The sequence below is a fragment of the Lichenostomus cassidix genome, chromosome 8 (genome assembly GCF_008360975.1).
Source record: "Lichenostomus cassidix isolate B80296 chromosome 8, HeHo_3.0, whole genome shotgun sequence".
Taxonomy (NCBI): domain Eukaryota; kingdom Metazoa; phylum Chordata; class Aves; order Passeriformes; family Meliphagidae; genus Lichenostomus; species Lichenostomus cassidix.
Genome location: NC_139489.1, coordinates 17,619,060 through 17,642,709, shown reverse-complemented (window position 1 = coordinate 17,642,709; position 23,650 = coordinate 17,619,060). Strand labels below are relative to the sequence as shown.

Sequence of the window (23,650 nt, the reverse complement as noted above, 5' to 3'; positions counted from 1 at the left end):
TTACAGAATGTCATGTTTCTTTGCTTAAAGGTGTCAACATCACTGTATGCTTCTGCAAAAGAAAACAAAAAAGAAGAAACTGGCAGTAGTTTCCTCTTGCCTTATTTGCATGGGCTGTCAAATTTTGTTGCTTGAAAATTAGCTGTGGGTTTGGTTTTTCTTTTCAATTATCAGACATTTAATAATATTTTAAAATAAGACTTAATGTATCAAAACCTTCCTGTTTATAGGATACAATTAACAAATCCTTCACATTTCCATTTTATTTCTACATGCTAATTCTTTTTCTATTTCTTTTTGGTTAGGATGCTCTGGTGTATACACAAAGTTGGTGGAAAATCAGTAGTCCTAGTGTCATTTAACATTAACAGTCCTAGTTGCATTTTACCGTTGTATTGAACAGTTGCTACTTAATTTTTTTAGAAGTTTGCATACTAGTTGTAAAAAGGTAGGTTTACTTGTTACTTCTTCCTGTCGCAACAGATTTAGAAAGTCAGTACTGATAGATAGTTGGCATGTTCTTGGAACAAGTACAAATGTTCACATTTGTTTCAAGCACTGAATGTACTAAATCTTTTGGATGTATATTGTTACTCTCATCCTTGCATTTCAAGTTCATTTATTGGACTTTGAAAATCACCTTTTAACAAAGTTTTCAGAACATTGCTTTGCTCAGCTAAAATTAGTTCTGCTGATTTTGCCAATGATTAAACTTAAACAGTATTAACTTTGCTAAATTCTCTCCTATGATCAAAAGTTAGTAGAACATTCACTTGCCATTAACAGATGTGTCTCTAATGCAAGTTTGGGTTTTGCTTAAGCAAACATTCACAATTCAGGGTCCAATTCAGAGGTTCAGTCATGGGGATACAATGGCCTTTTTTTGGTTCTGACAGAGTTTATTTTCAAATGCAACTGAGCTTGTTTTGTCTTGTGATCTGTTTGCCTTGTAGAAAAATAGAAGTGAGATGTGAATGTATGTGTAAGAAAATGATCCTTTTTGCTGTGATCCTTTCAATAAATGACTCCCTGTGTGAGTGAACAGTTACCAAATAACATTTGTATTCTTCATGTTACAGAGCAATTTAATGTGCAAGCATTTGAGGTACAGATCAGTTTTATACTGAGGAAACGGAAAGGTTCTGATATACCTGTGATGCAAACCTAGTATTTTTCGGAAACTTTAAGTTTTGCTTTGTAAAGAAGGAGATGTTTTTGTTAGGAAAATGAAAAAAGGTGACTTTGGGTGTAGTGGGTATCACAGACTGGAGACTAGGTATGTGCTTACTTCTAAAGTAACAGCAGTCATGAAGCTAAGAATCAAGGCTGTAACATGAGTTGCTCTGGGGTTTTGTGCACTTAGCCAATTGGTTGGATGATTAAAGACTGTCCAGTTAGAGAGAAAAAATATTAAAATGTTAAATGTATGTGGAGAAGGATAGCTGCACAAAATTGTAAAACCTTCTACTTTTAAAGGCTCTAAATTAAGTAATATTTTATTAAACCAAATGAATACATACAGTGAATTCAACACTGAGTAAATTGACCGGAGCTGTGCTCAGCCATGTCTTCTCTGCATATGATATGCAAAGGCTAATATTTTTGTATTTGGTGTATTGTTTTTAGTGTGAAAACATGATCTTATCAGAGAGTAGGGTGTCCCTGGAGAAGCCTCAGAACTGATCCTGTGGTATGGTGAAGTTTGAGCCTGCTTTAGGCTGTATGGTTTTGATGTATATATGCTTGTGTTAAATGCATGAATAATTCACTGATACTGGTACTACTTGGATACTTAAGTAAAGCCCGGAGGGTGAGTATTTGCTTTAGTTTTCCCCATGAGGGTCAAGGTGCTTCTGCAGAGATTAGCTGTGTCAAGGAGGTAGCGTGCAGCATTTCCAGAGCGTAATTTACCACCCAGAGCTCTTCCCACAGAGGAGAGTGGTTGGTATCTATGGGAAACAAGTAACACTTTTTGGGTTTAATTTTAATAAACCTTTTAGAATTTACAGTAATACCTTGCACAAATGCATTGCTGAGTTAGAGAAACCACGCACGGAATCTGACAGTTAAGGTAACAGCAAGATTATGTAAACCATCCTTAGGGTTGTCTAATTTTGCTACTTTGTTAATGTGTAATGCATTAACTTTGTTTATGTAACAGAAAGTGCATGAGGTATAACACACTTTTGTTAACATAGACATATTCATAACTAAGACTTGCCCGACTTTTGTGGGAGTGATTTAGAAAGCTGCTCATTTTGTTAAGACATAGTATTTACATATTTCAGGGAAATCTGAGGACCAAGAAAATCTGTAGCATTAGAACTGAAAATCCTACTCTCTAAGTATCTAGTAAATGGATCTAAGACTATACCTCTAGGATACTGGTGTGCTATGAGGGTGTTAAAGGGTAAATTGTCTTACTCTCTCTAAATATTAGAGGCTATGCAAGGAATGCAAGAAACCAGAAAAGTATTTGTTCTGCTATCGGCAGTTTTTGTTATGGGGAAATCTAAAGCTAAGCAGAAATGTAAAGATGAAGATACAACACTTAAGTGCTATGCTCAAGGCAGTGAGCTGTCAGTGCACAGGTAGTATCTGCTTATCACTAGACCATCCATTTGCCTTAGTTCTTGTGTTTTTTTGAAACTATGAACTTGTGTGGCTTGAAGAAGAAATTTGTCTTGTGATTAAAAGTTGAGTCTTTGTCCAGCTGGGTTTGAGCTCCCCCTGCCCATATGCACACCAGGATTCAGGGTCAGGCTTCAGTCCCTTGAGCAGGTTGGCTTCTCCATCCGTGTCTCACAGGAGGCTGCAGTGCTGCTGCTCTTCTGGCCCTGGTTCATAGGCTGGTTGTCTCTTCAAAATAGTGGAGGCCCATCTTCCAGGTCACTGAATCCTGAGGACTGGTTTGTAGCTATCATAATAGTATAAAAGGCGAGTTCTCAGGAATGGACAGGGGGCCACGTTGACAATTTATCATTACTGAAGGTGACGAGAGGGTTGCAACTTGTCACACTGTGATATATTGGAATAAAATATGTTCACAGTCAGCTTGTGACTTTGCTCACATGTGGAGCTGTTTGTCTCAGTAACAGAAAACATATCTGGTAATATACAAAAATAATTCCTTGGGTTTTCCAAAGGCTGACCACATTCTTCCCTTGATATTTGTGCTCATTTCACATTTCATCAAGCTTTCTCAGACCTTCATTGCCTCACAATTAAACCAGGTCTGAACTACTGTGAAAGCACGTTTTTTTCACCTTTTTGAAAATTTTGCATGAATTCATGAATTCCTAAGATACATTAACGACTAGGTTACGTAAATTGTTTGTAAAGGTTCTCATAAGTTCTGAGCTTCAGTAAGGAAATGCACATTTGGCACAAGTATCACACTACTATCAAATATAATAGTATTTGACATATTTGACACAATTTATGAGATACTCTGTCATAATTTGGCACATGGGAGAGATTCACAACATTGTCCTATATTCTTTCAATAATAGAAAATAACATAGAGCTAGCTTTGGGAAGGCATGACACTATAGACACTTACTTTTTGAAATCTTGTGTTTATCTTTTAGTGTTACAAACTCTCCTCTGACTAGAACTTGCCTTTCCTGATTTGGCAGTGAAATGTGTAATGGGGACCTTACATGGGGTGTAAGGTCCTGCATCTAACTGTCAGTGCTTCATGCAGCTTTCCAAGAAGTCAAGTAGGTGTGAGAAGTAAAATATTAATTAGGCAATTCAAATAAGTTATTAATAGGATTTCATGCCTTGGTCATCTTCTTCACTGACATGATTTTTCATCACAGTTCCTTGTTGTGGGTCATCTAATTGCATGAAAACAATACTTTTGAGTTCTTAGGCCTTTGACTAAATAACAATTAAAAAATTAGTATCATATTTAGATATACTACAAAATATTAGTGGAAAAGCCCCAGGTACTTGTTTCTGTCAGTGAATTAGCACTTGCATAGCTTTGAAATTAATTGTTTAGTATGCTCCTTTCTTTTAGAAAAAATAAATATGTTCTCATTATGTTCACTTGGTGAACATATGTATCTTGCGATACATTTAATATTACTTGCTGTGAGGGAGATTACAACTCTTTTTAGGGAAATTGGGTAGATTAATGGAATGGGGTGGGTTAAATTGCTCTCCACATGCATCCCCTAGCATGCTTAGCCTACTCCTGAATTTTAATTGATGTATATAAAAGTATTTAGCTGAGGAGACACTGTGAAGCAACTGGAGTAAATCAGGATCTAACCTGTGTATTTCAGGGGCTGGGCTAGGGAAATGAGCTGTATGCCAAAAGAAGGAGACTGACACATGGGACCGTGTTTTATGCCCACAGTCACAGTTTGCATGTGAACTGTTGCATTTTCCTCAGCTTGTGCATATGACCACGCACGTACTGATCTGTGGTGAACTTCACCAGGTCTTTTGGGGCTGTTCATAAAAAACTTCCCCAACAAGCTGTAGGAAGTGGACAGAATCCATGAAACAAGCAAATTTTTACTTTGTCTTTTTAAGAAATTTACACAGTTTTAGTATCGTAACCAGTGACAGAGCTTGAAGACAGATTTTTCTGATCCTTATTCTGGCTTTGAATGAGCAGTAACAAAGATGAGGATTATAAAGGACTAAGTACTCCTGGTGCAACTCATTTGTTTCAGTAGGAGGCGCTCCAGAAGAGTAATCTTTAACTATCAAATTTTTTCCAAATTTGTTTTGAATGAGAGGCAAAGTCAATGTAAGCAGGAAACCTTGCTAAGGTTGTTACTTTTGGGAAGAGGAAAAAAAAAACAAAGATTTCACAACACAGTGCTTTAAAGAAAAGCTTTCAAAATTTGAATTAATGTCATATAATTTACAAAGACACTGCTACACTTACAGGACTTTTTGATGACTGTCTTGACATTACTGCAGTCCCACCTATGATTTAAATGGTACTTTTTTTTTCTTAACAACATCTGCACTCTGCCTGTCCCTCCTTGCCTACTGGCTTTGGAGCATTCCCAACAAGCATAGTGCTTCCACAACTTTATATTTTATATTGCTGAAGATGCATTTAATTACGTATCAGATTTAATTGAAATAGCTTCTTCTGATTACAGGAAAAGAGTGGCTTTATGAGATGAGAATAGAAAGTGCAGGACACTTTTAATGAAATTAAAAGTGAAATTAAATGTCTTTAGAAATTTGTGTTGCATCACTGCAGAGCATGTGCCAAACCTGTCTTGATTTACCTGAAAGTGCTGTTTCAGAGACAGGACTCCCAACTGGAGAGTGTATCCTATCCTGGATGACTGCTTTGAAATCACTTACTTGGAGTAGTATTAATTCAAATTCCTGATAAATTACTCAGTGTGATATAACATGCTGTTTTAAAACTTTTACAGCCTTTTCATTAATAGATGATAGTGAAAATTAGAGCTAGTATTTTATGTGTAGACTTCTTAGTCATACCATTTAAAATAGAAGCTAAGCAATAAACATCTAATGAATAGCTTATGGTAAGTTTAATCTCAGAAACTATGTTGCTGTTGGCACAGATCAACATAACCATCTATCACTAAATTCTCAAAATTTAAAAACTGTAGCTATGACTTATATATGCTAGTCATTCTCAGTGTGCATTACATATGAGTATTTTATTACATTTTAGGATATGTGCAACCTAAATCAATATCTATTAGACATAACAAATATGTTCCTTTCTAGAAGAGGATGTATTTAGAAATTGAACCATTCTCCTATATTTTGTAGCTTATAATAATTGTTGTCTTTTGAAAGGTCTTAAAGAAGTCATTGTTGTGGGTTATTATTAAAGGATTTCCTTAAGGTAATTATATTTGAGGGAGTCATCTGCAAAATATATTTGAGTTGCGTTTCACTACTGCTACTTGGCTTTTCTCCCCACGTGAAGTTTTCAAATGAATCTATGGAAATAGTGAAAGAAAGTATAATACTTTGGTGGTGCCCATAATCACCAGCGCTATGCAAAGCTGGAAGTTTAAGTCGACTGTGCATGTTGAGCTCCTGTGCCACAACTCACAAACTCAACATGGGCTGAATTTACTTCTATGTCCTTACTCACAGCCCCATCTCTTTCTTCGTGAACAAAGTACCTCAATAGATTTCTACAGAAAAACAGCATCCTTATATTCTGATTTGCAGACATTAATGATAATGGATTTATATCTTCTATTGATGTAATAAATGGGGCTATTTATGTAAAACTGTAAAGATACAATTCACAGTTTCTGCATTACTATACAAGTAGCATCTTACTATGAAATCCAAACTTCTTAGTACTTTGAAAAGGGATGTATTATGCACCCACATGCTCTGTTGGGGAACTTGAGTCTTGCCCTTTCAACATCTGGAGAGATCAAACAACAGCTCATCTGGTAAAAATGAGAATTTATATAGCAGAATAAGCATGGGATTTGGACAAAAAAGATTGCAGACACCCAAATAATTCTCCTCACCAGTGAACTCCTCCCCTGCTCAGATAACCAATGTGTTTGAGAGACTGGAGGTCTCAGGTTTCCTTTCTTGTATGTCCAAGTGCTTTATTTTTGTTTAGTTGTGTGTGTTCGTTGTTATTTGCAATACTCACCCTAGAACTTTCTTCTCGGTAATTTTCCACTTGCCAGCTGACCCATCTGAATTTATTTGCCAAATTTGCTAAATGTCTGACTAGCCATAAGCTGGGAAAAGTGAACCAGGGAACTGAAATGAATAGGAAGAAAACACCCTCATGAATTTCATTTCTGACAGTTCAACTGACCCAAGAGCATTTACATTATTTTCCCATTTAAGCAGTTAACTTCTGAGTTGCTCTTAAACTCCAGGGGCCCCTAGCTAAAGCAGCCACTTTGGTCAGCAATCCAAGATTTAGGCAGGTAGTATATTATTTAGGTTGTGGGAATATAAGCAATTTTTATATTGTATATGTGATTTAGTATTTTCTGTGCCAGTTTTACTTCAGATTTAATTCTGGGACATGCTGTGCTACGTAGTCCTTTTGGATTTCTGCAACTGTTGCGCTTGGAGCTGTGCTCCTGCTGGAGAATTCCAACAGGAGCAAACATATGGGGATTCTTCCGTCCTTGGCTTGCCCCACCATTTGTTCCATGTTTTAAACCAACTGGTGCTGTACCCAGTGGAGTACATCTGTTACAGTTTATTGCTAGAAATTTGCAATTCATTTCAGTTTGCTAAAATAATTATAATATTCATGGCCAAGCATTAAGCAATTACAAAAGAGAGTAGACAAAATTTTGCTAAAGTTTGTATGTGATTCAGAACCTACTGCCCAGCCTTGGTGATTTGGGCACTCAACAGTCAGAGAATGCTCTGACAGTTGAGTTTGATCATCCTGAGAAATTCAAGTATCCACTGAGATATCCCTTGTGCATATGTCCCTGCTCTGTTTTAATCAAGGGCAAAATAAATTGGCATAAACCACCGCTGAATGCATTTGGTTGCCACATCTTGCCTGAGGTACTCATCTGGGAACACCCTGAACTGGAGCAGAGTCTTTACTGCTGGAATTGCAGAGGCACATCCAATAACACCCTTTAACTCTTTCTGAAAGCCAACAGCATGTCAGCTGCTAAACAGTCTGTGTGTTTTTGAATGTTGTACTCCACTTTTTGTCTCTTTGTGCTTCAGGCAAGCTAGGGGTTATTGGGTTTGGCTATGTTATTGTTTGCAGGTAGAATTTTCAAATAGGTCAGGTTTCTGGTTTGTGGGAAAATTGAATTACCAGCCAGTTCAGAGTAAAGCATTAAATAGTTCAATAGAAAGTGAATCCTTCATGTTTCAAATAAAAAGTCCCCACAATCAGCACAATAAAATCTTAATCCAAGAGATGACTATTTCATCATTATCACCCTCTGAAGCAGGTTTTTAAAATGAGGAAGAATTGCAATATAATATTCATAACTCCATCACACTCATCGTGTTTCTGTAAGTCAGTCTCGCACATCTTTGACATATAGTAACAGAATAAACACACATTACTCACCACAGAGGAGATATGTAGTGCTAAAGCCAAGGCTTTTTAAAGGTAAATTTGCAAACCAGTTTCAGAAGTTACAATCAACAATGTGCCTGTTTTGGTTCTCCATCACGAACCTGAGTCTGGATCTGTCTCTTGCATGCCTTTCACACTCATCCCTTGAATTAAATGAGATCACTTTTTCTATAGAAATCTGTAACTTGCCTGATTTGAACAGGAGTTTGGATTCCAAAAATCATATTTAATTTGTTGAGTTACACTGGGATAGTGAAAGACATTGCAGAGTTCATTCTGCCTATGTTGTCAGAACACCACTATGACTTAAAAGTATGACTATATTCCTGAGTATTATTTATGTCCTTGCAAATGAAAGCATTTTAAGATAAATGAGTTAACTCATCAGCTTACTAGTCTTAGAAGCAGATTATTTTGAAGGGGATGTTGGAGTTTATACTGAAATGATGAAACATTCAGAAACAACCCAAATATTTTAATTTTTTTTTGCTTGTTTTGCTCTAGGAGTTTTACTTGGAGTGGTACAATGAAGCAGAATTATGTGTTTCTATATGCTGTACTTAAAAAATAATCTGGGAACGAAAACCATTATTAAAGATACTAAATATAATTCTGTTTTCTGGTAATCCTAGACATGTCTTTAAATATTCATCATCTAAGTGGTGTGGACAGTACAAATCTAAACAAATTAGTATGGAGTTGGTCTATAATGTTGAATAATTGCATTTTAGTTTTACATAGCACTTTAAATAAGTGTGTAAAGTGTGGTCTAAGAGGCTTTGAACCTTTATGGAAATTTTATCTATATTTTAATATCTTCTCTTTCTACAGAACATTCTGGCTTTAAATCCCCGAAAACAAACACATACAACTCTTCACTCAACTGCAGCAAAGAAACAAGTCAAGAAGCAGTGGAAAAGGAATTCTGACAAAAACTGTTCAGTAAGTACACATTTATCATTGCATCTGGAACATGTTTGTCATTGCATCTGGAGCAATCATTGAAGCTGAAATCACAGCTGTGTGACAAATAAATTGGGAGTTGCTTGTGTTATTCACTCACCACATTTGGCTTCTAGTTTGTTCCTGTAGATACAAAGTTACTTTGTGATGAGCTGTTTACTTTTCAGAACCTATTTCATGCCATACTTTTTTCATTTTTTGTGATTTTAGTGTTTGATGCAACTTTTGTGGTTTTGTATGGAGTCTGATCCGTCTCAAGTATCACATTCCTGAGCCGCGCAGAGCCTCTTGATTTCCCTGGGTGGTCTCTTCTGCCACTTCCTCCTTTTCTTTCTGTTTTCCATGAGTCACACTGGGCAGAGCAGCACTTCACTATCCTTTCTGAGAGTTCTAAAGATAATTTCTTTTTGCTCTAGAAATAGTGGAGCCTGTCATACATGCCTATTTTATATATAAATAAAAATATATAAAGCTTAGATTAAAACATGACTCTGGATCTTAAATTTTGTGCATTGTATTTTTCAGGAAGTAGTTGATTTTAGAAATTTTTTTTTTTTTGCTATAAACTGTCTATACTCTTCTGTATTTCTGCCATTGGGTATCATCATTTTCTCTCTAGGTATTTGAATTCCTAGTCTCAGTGTGATATTTGACTAATCCTATCAGACTTTTTTTGTCTCTTTGATCTCTTATCTGATTAGAAGGTTTGTAGTGTTTTTACTGTCTTCCTACAGATTGTCTTTCATAATCCTCTATATTCAGAAATCTTTGAGGTAGAGTACTATTTCCCTTATGGGTATAATGATATTGGTGTCTTTTCATAGTGTTATCAAAACACCTTCTCCCATTAGACAGCAAAATTCAGGTAGGAAGTTGATTTTTTTCTGTAATTAAAAATACACCAACCGAAACCCAACAAAACACAAACCCAACCAAAAATGCCACAAAGTTACTCAGTTTCTTAAAATCACGACATCCAGTGTGTGCAACAAATATTTACTGGGAGGAGCAACCCAGGATATCCTTAGCATTTCAGCAGTGCTCTTAGTATAGTTTCCGGGTTTATAGTGTTGGTTATAAGAATCTCTTTCTTCCTATAGATAATATTCCTATTTTTGTGTCTTTATTGGCTTAGATAATGTTATATGAACTAGAAACTTATGTACATGCAAACCTGTTTGTGAACAGGGCTGATTATTTTAGGATGTCTGATGCAGATATTGCCCACAACTCTCTGTTCCTGCTTCACAAAACGTTGGGCTGCTTAGCAAGCAGCTCCTGGGCAGCTGCAGTTTACATTGTCGTGTTTTCAGGTGACCTGAAATCAATACTGGGCTATAAACTCCTCTGTTTTCAGAATCTGTTTGTCAAGAAGCTCAGGTATCCATGCAGCAGGGCAGCTGGGTATCTGTGTAGTAACCTAATTAGCTGTTCCAATGTAAATTATTCCAGTTAGTTAAACTGTAACATAGACAGAAATATTTTACTAATGGGTGTGTGAACACACATTTTCTAAAGCATCTAGGCTTTTAAACCACTCTTTGTTATCCCTGAGCTGTTCTCCATGTCAGCCTTGTTTGGTTTTTCTATTCAGTTTATTCATAAAGTGTTTGATATTTGCTGTTGATTTTGAAAGTACATAGTTTTCTAGAAATTGTCCCTCTTCCTGCTATTATCTGTATGTGTGTAACTCACGGTGTCTGAAATATTCCTGGATCTCCAAGGTATGGGCTTCTTGGGCTGTGCAAACACCACTGATTTGGGTTCATTGCTAGCTTGTATGGCTTGTCTGGTTTTCAGCTGAAAGAAATTCTGACCACTGTCAAATATTGCGGGACGATGTTTTGGCATAGGCTTACAATGCGATAAACAACTTGGGTTTATAGTTCTGCAATACTACTTGGAGATCTGTGCAGTTATTAGGACCCTGCCCTGACAGGGATGTGCTCATGTGGTACAGTTTACAGGATTAACGGTTAGAAAAAAATGAATGTGTATGTGGACAGATATAATTACCTTCATCACAGAGAGTTCCTATACTGTATATTATGAATTATTTGGTAGAAAAGTATCATAATTTAGTTTGCAAGCTATTATAAGAAATGTAAAGTGCTAGAAGAAACCGTAAAGCTGTAGTCCTTATTTTTGGATAGATAACGGTCCTAGTTTTTAAAACTGACAAACTTTTCTTCACTCCGAGATATGTAATTTACTTTTACTGTGTAAGATTTACCACATAGCTTAGTATTTAGGCAGAAAAAGCCCTGAAAAATGGAACAATCAGACATTTGTCTGGTCTTCCATTACATAAAAGACATTAGTAACAAATAAGAGACCTTTTACATTCTCCCAGTCATTGTTGTTGAGTGGTTTTAATGAAGAATAAAACAAAATGGTAGAATTCTTTCCTAGCCTCCTTTAATTAAGAAAGCTTATGTAGGAAAGGATGCATTGAGCACAGTTTTCTGTTTTGTTCTAAAAAGCCACTGTCAGTAATGTTTAGGCCTGCTAATGGTATAGATCAAGCTCTATTTGAAGTCCATACAAACTTTATTTGTTTCCTTAAAATCTGAATTTGGCTTTTAGCTTTGGATTCTTTTAAAGCTGTACTGATGCTGCCTTTGCAGAACTACTGTTGAAAGGAAGGTGGGAGTATGAAAATACAAAACTAATTAAATTAACAGCCCTCAAAACTCAGAACAAAAGCTGCATCTGCTGAGGCATGCACACAGTGACTTTGTAATGTCTAATACACTTCCAGATGGCAGACTTACATATTTCTTCAGAATAATTACACAAGTGAAATTTTAACTCGTAGCCTGCTCTGGTACACTTTGGGTTACTCATTTAATGAGTTCTGAAGTGGAAACTGAATGCCAATATCTTTCTTCAGCATTGGAAACATATTCTCCTAAAGGAAGTTCAATTATGCTTTCAATGAGTGCTATTGTTTATTTACTATACTAGCAACCAAGTGTTGCTGTAAAAATGATTTATAGCTGTAGGTGCAAGATTATTCAGCTTTTCTACAGAAATTTTAACTTAGAGATTTATATCAGAGTAGGAAAACTCTTTATTGCTGTGTCACCCTCTGTAACAGTGTTAGACTTAAGCATTAACACTTTTGTTTCTTTTGAGTCATGCTGAAAAGGGGTATAAACAGATGCCTCTAGTTATCTGGGGGAACAAAGATTTCTGTTGTCCAGAAAAAAATTAAAAGTAGAAGAGTTTTGAAATGGCTGTTCTAATGGTAAACGTTGAAGAAGGGTGCAAAATTTAGGTCGTATTAGGTTATCAATTTACAGATAAAACAAAAGCAAAGGAATGAACTGTGAAAACTGTGAGGATTTGCATTGATTTCAGGGCTTTCCTAAGTAATTCAGGATTGTTTAGACTTCAGAATAATGCTTTTATTTGTGGTTTCCAGCTCTTTATAATTCCATTTCTGTGTGTATTTTATGCTTGCCTACATTTAGATCACAACCTAGAGGGGCACCACATTGTGTGCATTTGCATTGCACCCAGCGCACTGATTTCCTTGCTTTATGAATAAGGTTTCTAAGCATTATGGGATGAGTTGTGTTTTTACTTTGTACATGTGCAGGTTTGTAATTTAAATGAAATTCACCTCCACAAGTTTTATAAATTGACTTGTCACTGGACAATTCAGTGGGGTATTTTAGTCCAGCCTTTTTTTTTTTTTGTAATGAAATCTTGTATTTACCTACTAAGGATAGGTGAGAAGTTGATATAGATCCACCTATATATTCAGACTTTCTTCAGTTTCTGCATTTAGAAATAATTGTACCATTTGCTCCAGATGGAAATGCTGGAAGTATTTCAACAAGACAATAAGGGTGAAAAGGAAATGGGGTTTAAATTGGTTTGTAGCTAATTGCCATAGCCTGTAACAGTATTGATTTTCTGGCAGTAGTAGCATTGTTCTTTGTCCTTACATGTGCTAAGCCTGATCAGCATTGTGCAACAAGAGCCTCCTTTCCATGAACAAAATAGTTTTGAAGCTCACCTGGGTTTTTTTTTTTTTCCCGTTTCTTTTCTTTTTGGTTTTTTTTTTGGCAGGGGCATCATTTTGGGAAAGAGACTTTGCCTGTACTGTAGTTCTTTCCAGTCATTCAAGAAAACCAAATTCTTCACCTTGTCTTTTTCTGTGCAGCATTAAGTTGCAACTAGCAGATTGCTTTGTGCTAATGATGAAGAGTGAGATCTGCAATTCATGGGAAGATGTAACAGCTCATGTTGCGCTTTACATTCAGAGGACAAGAGTACTCCCTTGAAACAGTAGGAATAAGAGCTTGCTAAAACTTCATACTGTTTTTTGCTTTGATAGTATTTCTGTGCCTGTCACTGCTACATATATAAACACCTGGAAAAAGGAATTATTTTCAAAACAGTGTGTAAGTACCTCTTGATGTACAAAAGTCCAAACTTGCATAGAAAAATCTGTAAACAAGATGATCCTTTCTCAGCTGTAATCAGTTTGTTACTCTTAAGTATTGCCTTCCAGTGAGGTGGAAAAATTTCACATGATTTTTGTGCCTAATCATGTATCATGCTTACAGAATAATCAAGTTAGCATTTCACAAATAACTGGTGGGCTGAAGCAGAAATAGTGCAAATTGCAAACAAGTAGATATGAAACCCAGTACACCCAAGGCCTGAAATCAGAAACCTTAATGAATAAATGCTTTTTCAGTGAATAATTTGTCCATTTCTAGACATGTATTGATGAAAGATTCTATATTTATAAATAAAAAATAATCCTAAATATTGTAAAATAGAGAACACTCATTAAAGGAAATCAACTCAATTATATTTATAATCTAAACGTATAGTTTACCTTTGCAAATATTTATTTTTGTCTTCATTGCATATGAATATGCAAGTTTAGCTCTTTTCTGAATGGGTGTACAATGGCAGATGTCTCTCTAATCGCTGCTCTATTCAAACATTAATTGGTAGAACATATGTAGAATTCTACTAGTCTGAATAGGTATAGGATAGCAGCAGTCTTTTTAATCACATCACTATTCAGCCGCTAATTGGTGTGATGATTAAGGGACATTAGAGGGAGCACTTTGACATCTGATTCTTTGAACTGATGTCTGCTCGAGCTGCACTGTATTCATCATGGACAGACTGATTTCTTAAATAAAACACTCTGATTCCCAAATGTGGAAAATATTGCATTAGGATCTATTGGGGTGATTAGGGAATTTGAGAATGATTCTTTTATTTAACTAGTGATTGACTGTATATGCACAAACTATTCATATGAATTATACATGTGTTACGGAGTATCAGAAAGAGCTGAGAAGTAACATCAAGAGATTTTCTCTTTTCTCATAGTGTCAATAATTAAATATTAATACACATTTTAAAATGTACCAGTTTAATCATTTAGCAGTCAAATTCCTACTCATGCATTTTTTAGATTAACTAATTACTCTGCATTTTCTCTTATTGATACCATATGCTGGCATTTGTAACGATTTCACTGGAATAAAGTGGTTTACGTGTTTATATATGATATCACTTATACTTGCTCTAAGAAATGCGTATTATGAATTTCCTTGAATTTTCTGTTTTATACTAGTTTCAATATCTTAAGGTGTTTTCATTAGAATATCTCAATAGCTCCTGACTTGCCCGGCTGCTCCAAATTAGTGGTTTTATATACATTTTTTGTGTATTAAATTGTAAATACTGAGTGATGGCAAGTTGTGCCAAATGCTTTCTTAGTACTGTGGAAAAGCTTTCTTCTTACTTCTTGGCTCTTCTGGAGTGCTGTGCAAAACCACTGCTAACCTTTTAACTGCTTCTGTTCAGAGTTCTTCAGGTTTGGTGTTCCTCTTATTGGATGTTGGATGATTCCTCTTCTACAGAGCAGCATTCACCAAAGATTTTTAGTTCCAGGTGTAGTTCTGATCTTAACCATTTCAAAACTGAAGTGTTCAAGAGTTGCAAATTGTTTAGTTTTGCACATACTTCCATAACAAGATGAAAAATGCTTGCCTGCTGCAAATGCTGAATTCTAGCTAAGTGCAACTTGTTCCCCTTCATTAAAGCTGAGCAAATTACAATAGAGATAGGATCAGAAACCATCTTCAATGTTAGCTTTCAACTTCTGCTTAGTATTATATTCTTTCAGATATGGATTCCTGTATACTTTCCTGTGGTTATTGGATAGAGATAATAGGTGCCTTCTTATGTTGGTGTACTGAAAAACAGAAAACATATCAAGAAGCCTAGCTTCTCTTTCCTTGGACCCTCTACTTCCACCTTACTTTTTTTCACTTTTGTAAGTAATTTCATGTGCTGAAACCATTATTGCTCTTTCCTCTACTAGACTTTCCTCTTCTATAGTGAAAGCCACTCTCCATTCTGTTTAGAAATCTATAAAATTAAAAATGGTCATGAGCTTTAGGTTGAGAAATTGTAAATGCTTGGAAAAATCCTGTGCCATTGTTAGCCTGTTAGTAATTACTCACTCCAGATCTATTTATAGTGTCTAAGTCCTGGAAAGCACATGCTCAGTAGAAGTAAAAGGAGTTTTCTGAAACTGTTGGTTTTTTTTCTTTTCTTTAGATTTTAATTTCCTACATCTTTCTGTAATCATGATGATGAAAAATTACACCATTTTTCACATGGGATCTAGTTAGCACCAATTAGAATGAAATAATTTCTTTGCTTCACCACTGAAATACCAGGCATGTGCTGTTCCTTCTGCAAGAGTGTTGGATTATCTTGTATTTATGGCCTAAATTCTGACCCATTAGTTTGGTTTGATTTTAAAATTCTCTTATTGCCTTTTAAAAATGGTAAATATCTCTTCCTTCCCTGTTTTCCTTATTCCACCAAACATTATGACAGTAGAAACCATTAGTACATGAATTTTTTCTAATTAACCAAGTCACTGTGGTCATGGGTGAATCATGAAGCATCTCGATTCAGGTTGTTTTTTGGTGTTAGAAAACAACCTACGGGGTTTTTTTCAGTTAGCTGCACACTCACTGGATATTTTTTTTTCTATCTCGTCTACATTTTTATTTGGCTTGTGAAAATGTGCTGTGGAATACTTAGGGGAAAAAAAAAAGGTTTGTTCTAGATTTGTCACATCTACCCTGCTAGTTATTCAGGAGTTCATTCATCCTCTTAAAGACAGAAAATACGATAGATGTAACATTGTTTTTACATGCCCATATTGGCGCTTTTTATATCACATTATAATTTTCAATAAATGCACTTCATTTTCTCTGCCTGGGGCTACGATTTCTATTTTCACTTTTTTTTTTTTTCCCCTTTGGTCACCCCCCCTCCACCTCCGAAAAGGGAAGCATTATGTCTGTCTCTTCTGACCTTTTGGAACCACACACCTTCTGGTGGGTGCAATTGATAGTGGTCTATGCATTGCTTCAGTTCCTCGATGACTCACTGATACATGAGCTGCATCAGTCTGATTTAAAAAAAATAAATATTCTGAACCCTTTTTTTTCTGTGCTCAAGCCTGCAATCCCATGTTCTTGCTAAAAGTAATCTTTTTTTAGTTGTAGTTATGGCTATACTATGCTATCTTCATAAAGAGAGCAGGGAGGGCTGTTGACTCTGCATCACTTATTTGCTCTGTTGTACATAATCTGTACTTCTGTTCATTTTCTTCTTGCTTCTCATGTATATAGAACAGTCTTCTTACTATTTTTTACAATTTTTCCTCTTATTTTTTAACTGAAATTTGCATAACTTTCTGATTTTATTCCCACAGTGTTTGTGCAGTTCATTTATGCTTAGAAATTTATCTACTCTAGGTATGTGTAGTTAGTTTCCCTGCTTTTATGATTTTGATTTCCAGGCCATGGGGGGTAGGCATGGTATACAAGTATTTTAAGAACACTCTTTTGGATGAGCTTTTGTTTTGTTTCATTTTTATTTGTTTTGTTTTGCTTGTTTGTGGTTTTGTGAGGTTTTGTTTTTATTCTTTTTATTTGCTTTGCTTAGGAATAATTCCCTGTTGTGAATTTCTGTAGGGTTTGCCCTTTGTTCTGCTTGCCTTTACTGATCAGTATAACTCTCAGGAGACATACCAGAATGATCCCTGACTCTACTGAAATTATATTTTCTGAAGTCCACCATTCCCTCATTCTTTTACCCTCACCATTTTCGGTACTTTGAATTGATTGTAATCTATTACAGAGGTAAGTCATTGATTGTAAGACACTTTGACGTTTTAAATACAGCTTGGAAACCCCAGATCCTAATATTGGTAGGGTGAAGATATTCTTTGATGTGATAGCTGACCAACTTTGTTAGTGAAAGTCATTTAATCAGAAACACTTATATAGAATTTTAAACATTATCAACTTTTACTAATTCTGGTATGAATCTGAGTGGACTTTATCCCCAAATTTAGCAAATGGATGAAGTAATGGAATAAACACAGACTATAATGTTCATTTTTATTTTTTGTTAGTTCAGTATTAATTCTATAGAAAAATTTCCAAATTTTTTTTCCAAGACAGAGTCAGAAGTTAAGAAAACTATTTAGATCTCTGAACTGAACAGTTCAAAGACATTATTTTTGAGAAGATTATTAGTTGAAATATACAAAAGCTATTGGAATTTGAATCCAAATTTGTAAAAAGTAGTTTTGTACTGAACTGTAAAACAATGTAAAAAAGAATATAAAGACTAGGAGGATTACCCATAAGGAGTTGAAAAAATGGGATTGATTGGCAAAGCAGGATCTACAGAGGAAAAAATGAGAACTTTCAAAAGTCAAGTTGAGTCACTCTGGGTGAAGGAAATTAAAACAAATAGTAAAAGGTTATTCAGCTATATAATACAAATAGTAGAAGATTCTTAAGCTGTTTAAACTAAAAGAAAAGAACAAGCAAAGTCAGTGTGAAGATAGGATTAAACATCCTAGATATTGTCTGAAGTCTTTGTAAATTATTGTCCTAGTTTCAGTAAAATGGGAATAAAGCAAGAGGTGGCTAAATGGGCAGACAAGTGCAAAAGTGGAAATTACCCCAGACAAGCCAGAAGGAAAACTTGGAGTGTTTCATGTTTGAAGTCAAAGGGACAGAACAACGTCCATAAAAGTATCACAGAAAAATTGAATTGGGGAATCACAAATTTTGTAGTAGAGTGGGTTGGTTATGGTACTTGATTAAAGAATACCCAATACAGTTTCTGTATGTTAAAAGATAGAGAATTGATGGGCAACTCTCACTCTCTTTGTCTCATATTGGCAGCATGCAAAACTTTGAAAACAAATTTCAAAGCAGAGATTTATTAAATGTGTTAAGGTAAATATAAGAGTAAGGCACATTGGGCTTTATTTTTAGGGATAAATCGTGACACACTGACAAGTGTTTTGGGTTTTTATTTTTGCTAATTACTAATGAAGTGTCATCTGCTTAGATTAGAACAGTAGCATGGATAAGGAACTGGCTACAGAGGAAATGAGAGTGAGAAGTGCTTAAAAATATCTGCTGGGCTTTTAGCAGGGCTTGTTGAAGGATCAGTTTTCAGATTCATAGCATTTAATATTTTCATTAATGAGCTTGACATAAATATTAGGAGCATGTTACAAGAAAGTCGACAGGCACTGTCAATACAGAAGGAACTAGAACATCATAAAGAACTGTGTGACACTGAAGTTTAGAATAAAAAAGATAAGAATAAATTTAATAGTGCAATTAGGAGGGTGTACAGCCAGGGGCTGAGGATGAGAATGACTAGGAGCCTAATGGCTGGAATTAAGCAAGAAGATGATTTAGAAATACCAGCTGATCAGAGGGTGATGGTTCCATCAACTGGATAAGAAAATCTGAATGTAAACTGAATGTGAAAGCAAGAGTTTTACTGTGATCATCCAAGCTGTCACTTGTAGTCTCCTGCATGCTTCAATGTTTTGTACTGTTGGGGGTCTGACTGAGCATGCTCAGGTATTTGGCTGTGCCCAGTGCTACCTGTTAAAAGGGAATATTAGTAGTATGTAGATTAAATTGCTTCTAAATCACGTGAGAAGATACATAGTGATGAGTGTCACTGAAATGTTCATGGGGAAAAGTAGTTCTTCCATCAAGTAAGGATCTGAATAGTGGCCAGTAAACAAGGCTGCACACTAAGCCTAATGTTGAAAGGGTGATGATTAGGTGAACCCTCTCTGTTCTGTATTCTAAGTCATGAAGCAGTTCTATATAAAATAGCATCTGGTTGTATTATTAAAACTGGGTTTGCTTCATATATGTGAAGGATCCAAATAAAGTTTTGGAACCTTTTTTAGGCATTTTAAGTGCTTGAATGTACAATGCCTGTGTTTGTTTTATGGTCTTTATGATCTATGGATTCTTCTGTGTTCTCTAGCCAATTCTATGTACCTTACTTCAGCCTTTTATTTTTACAAACTTTACTTTGGTAATGAGGTTAATTGTGTACCTGAATATTAGTTTCTGTCCTTTGCTTATTTATGTGGATCATTTGCAGCCTGTCTTTACTAAATAACAAGTTGTAGCTGACAGATGTAGATTGATGCTGTTAAATATCTTTTTAAGGTATGTTCTCTCTGATCTTTCTTTTCACTGCTACTGATGCTCTGCTATGCAGATATCAAATTGCTTTGAGGCTGATTTAACTAGATATAAAATTTCCAATCAAGAACACCGATTTTTGATGCCCTTCAGAAACACAGTGTTAACATTTTCTTCATTTTGTTGGGCTTCATCATAGGTTTCTCTTTAGCTAAATTATATAGTTCTCTTGTTTTAGCACTTCTAGTTTTTGACTCCTCTTCCAGGACTCCAAATATTCTTAAAGTTTTAGTCCCTTGAATAAGCATCTACTTTCTTTCTCCGAGGATAGTTGGTTGTTGAAAGGAGTCTTTCACTGCTGTGGTACCAAAAAAAGGACCATTGGTGAAACTAGCTTAGTATCTTTGAAACTCAGTCTAGCTAATGCTGAATCATCAATATTTTGAGAAATGCAGACTTAATAAGCATTTGGTTCTAACTTTTGAAGACTGAGCCGCCAAACTTGCATTTTAAGGAAGGGTTGGGGGGAGGATTCACTTAGCTTTCACTTCTGTCACATCTGAAGTAATTAGAAATAATAAATACCGACAGTCTTTTAATATTGAATCTATAAGTTTTGGGGACAAACTTCACTTTCTTTATAATTCCACTGCATTTTTGACCATGCTTGGACCATTTTTCCTACCGTATACAGTCTGGAGGCTACCTACTATGTTTTCCTTAGTGTAAAGCTTTCAGAAGAAGCCAATGAATCTCAGCCAGGAATGCATCCGCGGTAACTATATAAAAGTTGGTTGAATTTAACGCATTTTAATTACGTAAGAAATCTTGTTTGCATTCTGTTTCTCAAACATTGTAATGGTAGTAGTATTCGTGAACAGCAATAACATAGAAGTTGCATGTGTTTTACAGAGTGAGAGATAAGAGAGCAGCGTGCATCAGCCATTTCTTCTGCTGTTGCTGATGCTTTCTCTGGAGTTTTTCTTTCTCATTTATGTTTTCCTCTGCATTTATTTGTAAGTGAATGGATAAACAATGTGAGAAGGATCTTGCATATATTTGTAGCAATAAGTCTGAAAAGCTCTGTTGCCACCAGGGCTCTAGAAAAGCTGTGGAGAGGTACAGGGCGTTGCTAGGCAACACCGCATGGCCACAGATAGTATTTTTCTTTTAATTTATTTATTCTTCAGTTTGAGTGTGTCCTGCTTGGAGCCATTTGGGTAATAGTTAGGCAAGCACATAGAAATCAGAGAGCTGCAGGAGTGGAATAAAGGAATGCAATATAAAAATGTAAGAAAGGAAAAGCCATGACACATAATTAAACAACCAAGAGACATTAAATAATTAGTAAGGACTAGAAGAAAAAAAAGTAAACAAGCATGAGGAAATAAGAGCAGAAGAGAAAAAACCCATTATGAAAATAAAAAAGAATAGAAAAGATAGGGCACTATTGAAGAAAAATTAAAAATTGAAAGCTCAAACAGTGTATACACAGGGGAAACAGGGTAACTGCTGCATAGGAATAAGAATTAAAAATCAGAGATAAAAATGACTTCAAGAAGAAAAGGGAGAAATTTGGTAATGATGTTGAAAGAATGATGATTTTTGTTTCTTTTTGATTTGCATCATCCTGTTCATTCCTATTACCCTGTTTGCACATATGCAATAGGAGCAGTGACACTCAGGAGCTGGGGACTGATTAATAAGTCCAATATGTTCTCCAGAGAGGAAAAATAATTTAAAGTAAGAGTTTCAATGTTATTTAGGAATTATTCAGTCTGTCTGTTTGGAAATAACATTTTCAAAACTAGGTTATTGCATTTTATTGAAAAAATGTGGGTGATTATACTAAGGGTGCTAGGTTAAGCACTGGTTGCAGGGAGGGAGTGGGTTGTTTGTATTCTCCAAGTTAAACACGATAAGCAGGGCCAGGTCTGTCCTGTGCAATATTCAGGGAACTAAAAGGCCTTCACTTGCTACAGTGGGAGCCATTTATAGGCTAGAGTAGCCTAGCAGTGTGAGGAAAATGCTGTGACAGAGCCAGCCTGGCTGAGAGACCCATTTAATTAGCTCAGGAGCTGTGCTACCTGGCCCAGATTTCTTGAACACTGTTTGTGGGACCCAAACTAGACTCCTCCAAAAAATGCAAAGCCAAATTTAAATCGAAGAGCCTTGCTTTGCAGTTCTCCTGTGGTGTATCTTGGTTTCATATGGCCATGATTGCTTGGGATTTGCTGGGAAGGTGCTTGGCTAGTGCTTTGGGATATGCTTGTATTGTTCACCTCAGTTGGAACATGGCAATTTTCAAGAGACTTGACAAGAAGGGGAATAAAACAGCCTGAGCTGTCTTGAAAGCAGGCCAGAAGGTTTTGGGAGAAGAAAACTATTCAGTTTGAGACATGAAAGATTACAAAGGAGTAACAACCTTACAAAGAAGATAGTAAATGAGAAACAGAACTGGAAGAGTGCATAGTGCCATACTGAGGTACTGAGAAGTTAGTGCTCTTCTCTCTAATATGGTAAAGGGAGCTGAGACCTGAGGTCGTATATATATCCTGGATGTTGTTTTCAAGCTGCGTGGGAAAAAACAAGCATTCTTGGAATGCTCTTTTGAATGCCTTGCTGAAAGATGTAGCTACACATAAGCCCTGTTCATTTCTGCATAAAGTTCTTGTTCACATAATTTCTTACAGAAAGTAAATCAATACCACTTATTTTCTTAAATTTCTGTTGGAAGCTTCTAAAGCTTGTTAAGCATGCATGGTATCTTCAAAGAATATTGCACTTATTTGAGCAGTTTTCCCTAATTTTTGATTATGCCTGTGTGTCTGTAAATAGACGACACAACAGATGGTGATAACTTCATAGGATCTGCAACCATTGTAATAGCCTTGTACTTCTGATTTTCTGAATATTTTTTTAGAGGGAAAAAGCATTTTAAGTGTTTGTACAGTCCTACTTTGTTGTTCCTTTCCCACACCCTCCCCACAGACACTTGACTTTCCACCTTCTTAGCAATGAGTGTGAGCTTTTGTTTTGACTAACTTGGCTTGATGCATGAAATTTAAAAATAGGTAGTTGTGTTGACTCTTAAACAGCTTTGTGGTTCTTTCTGCATTCTTATTCATGCTTTCCTTTTTTCTTATTTTGCACTTCCATTTCTTTTTTGGGTTTTTTTTGACTCTCTGTATTACGGAGTCTGTGGTCACTGTCTTACTGTATCTTTTGCAATAAGGTATGAAATACCAGTCACTGCTAAGCACAGTAAAGAATGCATATAATTATAGTAGTCTTTTCACAACCTTTGTTCAGTATGGTATTTTGAAAGCAGAAATAAAAAGATAGGAAATGTTCCTCTGATTTGGCTTTGTTAGATTTGTCAACTCACATATATCTTCTGACATGTCTCCTGTCATCTACAGTTACTTCAGAGTCAACATATAGTTAAAAACGTAAGAGCTGAGGGAACATTTTGTGGGGTGTTTGCATATGGTGTTCATACTTCAGGAATGAACTTCAGATTGTTTAAAGTCAAATAATTCCTCAGGCTTTTGTGAGCAATGATAGCAATGGAAAATCTGAAACAAAATGCCAGCATGTAACACAACTGCACCAAGGTCTTGATACAAGGGTTGTAGTTTACTGTGTGCAGCCTTTTTTCTAATACTTATTTTTAATTTGCATAGACACTTCTCAAGTGAGCTGAATATTTCCAATTGTTCTTCTGCAGAAATTTAGTCTCAATTTAATATTTTGCTTTGTTTCATTGTTACCAATGTGGTACTGATGCTGTGATGCTAATTTTCAGATAACACAATAAGCCAGAATGGAAGTGTATATACTCTTCTTTTGATAATTCACCTGGTCAGAGGATGGTGTCTTAGTAATATTTTTTGTGGAATTGTTCCAGTCACAGCACTGAGGTACTTCAGATATTGCTGTTTTCTTCTCCTAAGCTAAGCAGAGGATGGGATTTTCCCCACTCCTCCTGCAGGACAGAAACATTGGGTTGCTTGGAGCCCAGAAGTCATTAATTCTCCAATGTTCACTGTATATGAGTCTATCCGTTGGTACT

At 35.8% G+C, this 23,650-nt stretch overlaps 1 protein-coding gene across 2 annotated transcripts in view; it reads left to right on the top strand.

Annotated features, from left to right (window-relative positions):
- DPYD (dihydropyrimidine dehydrogenase) overlaps positions 1 to 23,650 on the top strand; it is a 336,246-nt gene that overhangs the window by 12,847 nt on the left and 299,749 nt on the right. For both annotated transcript variants that reach the window (XM_085068147.1, XM_085068146.1), the window contains exon 2: positions 8,894 to 9,004. Coding sequence is in view for 1 of the 2 variants with exons in the window: in XM_085068146.1 (XP_084924272.1) it covers positions 8,894 to 9,004 (111 nt within the window). In the remaining variant the exon portion in view is untranslated. The remainder of the gene's footprint in view (positions 1 to 8,893; positions 9,005 to 23,650) is intronic.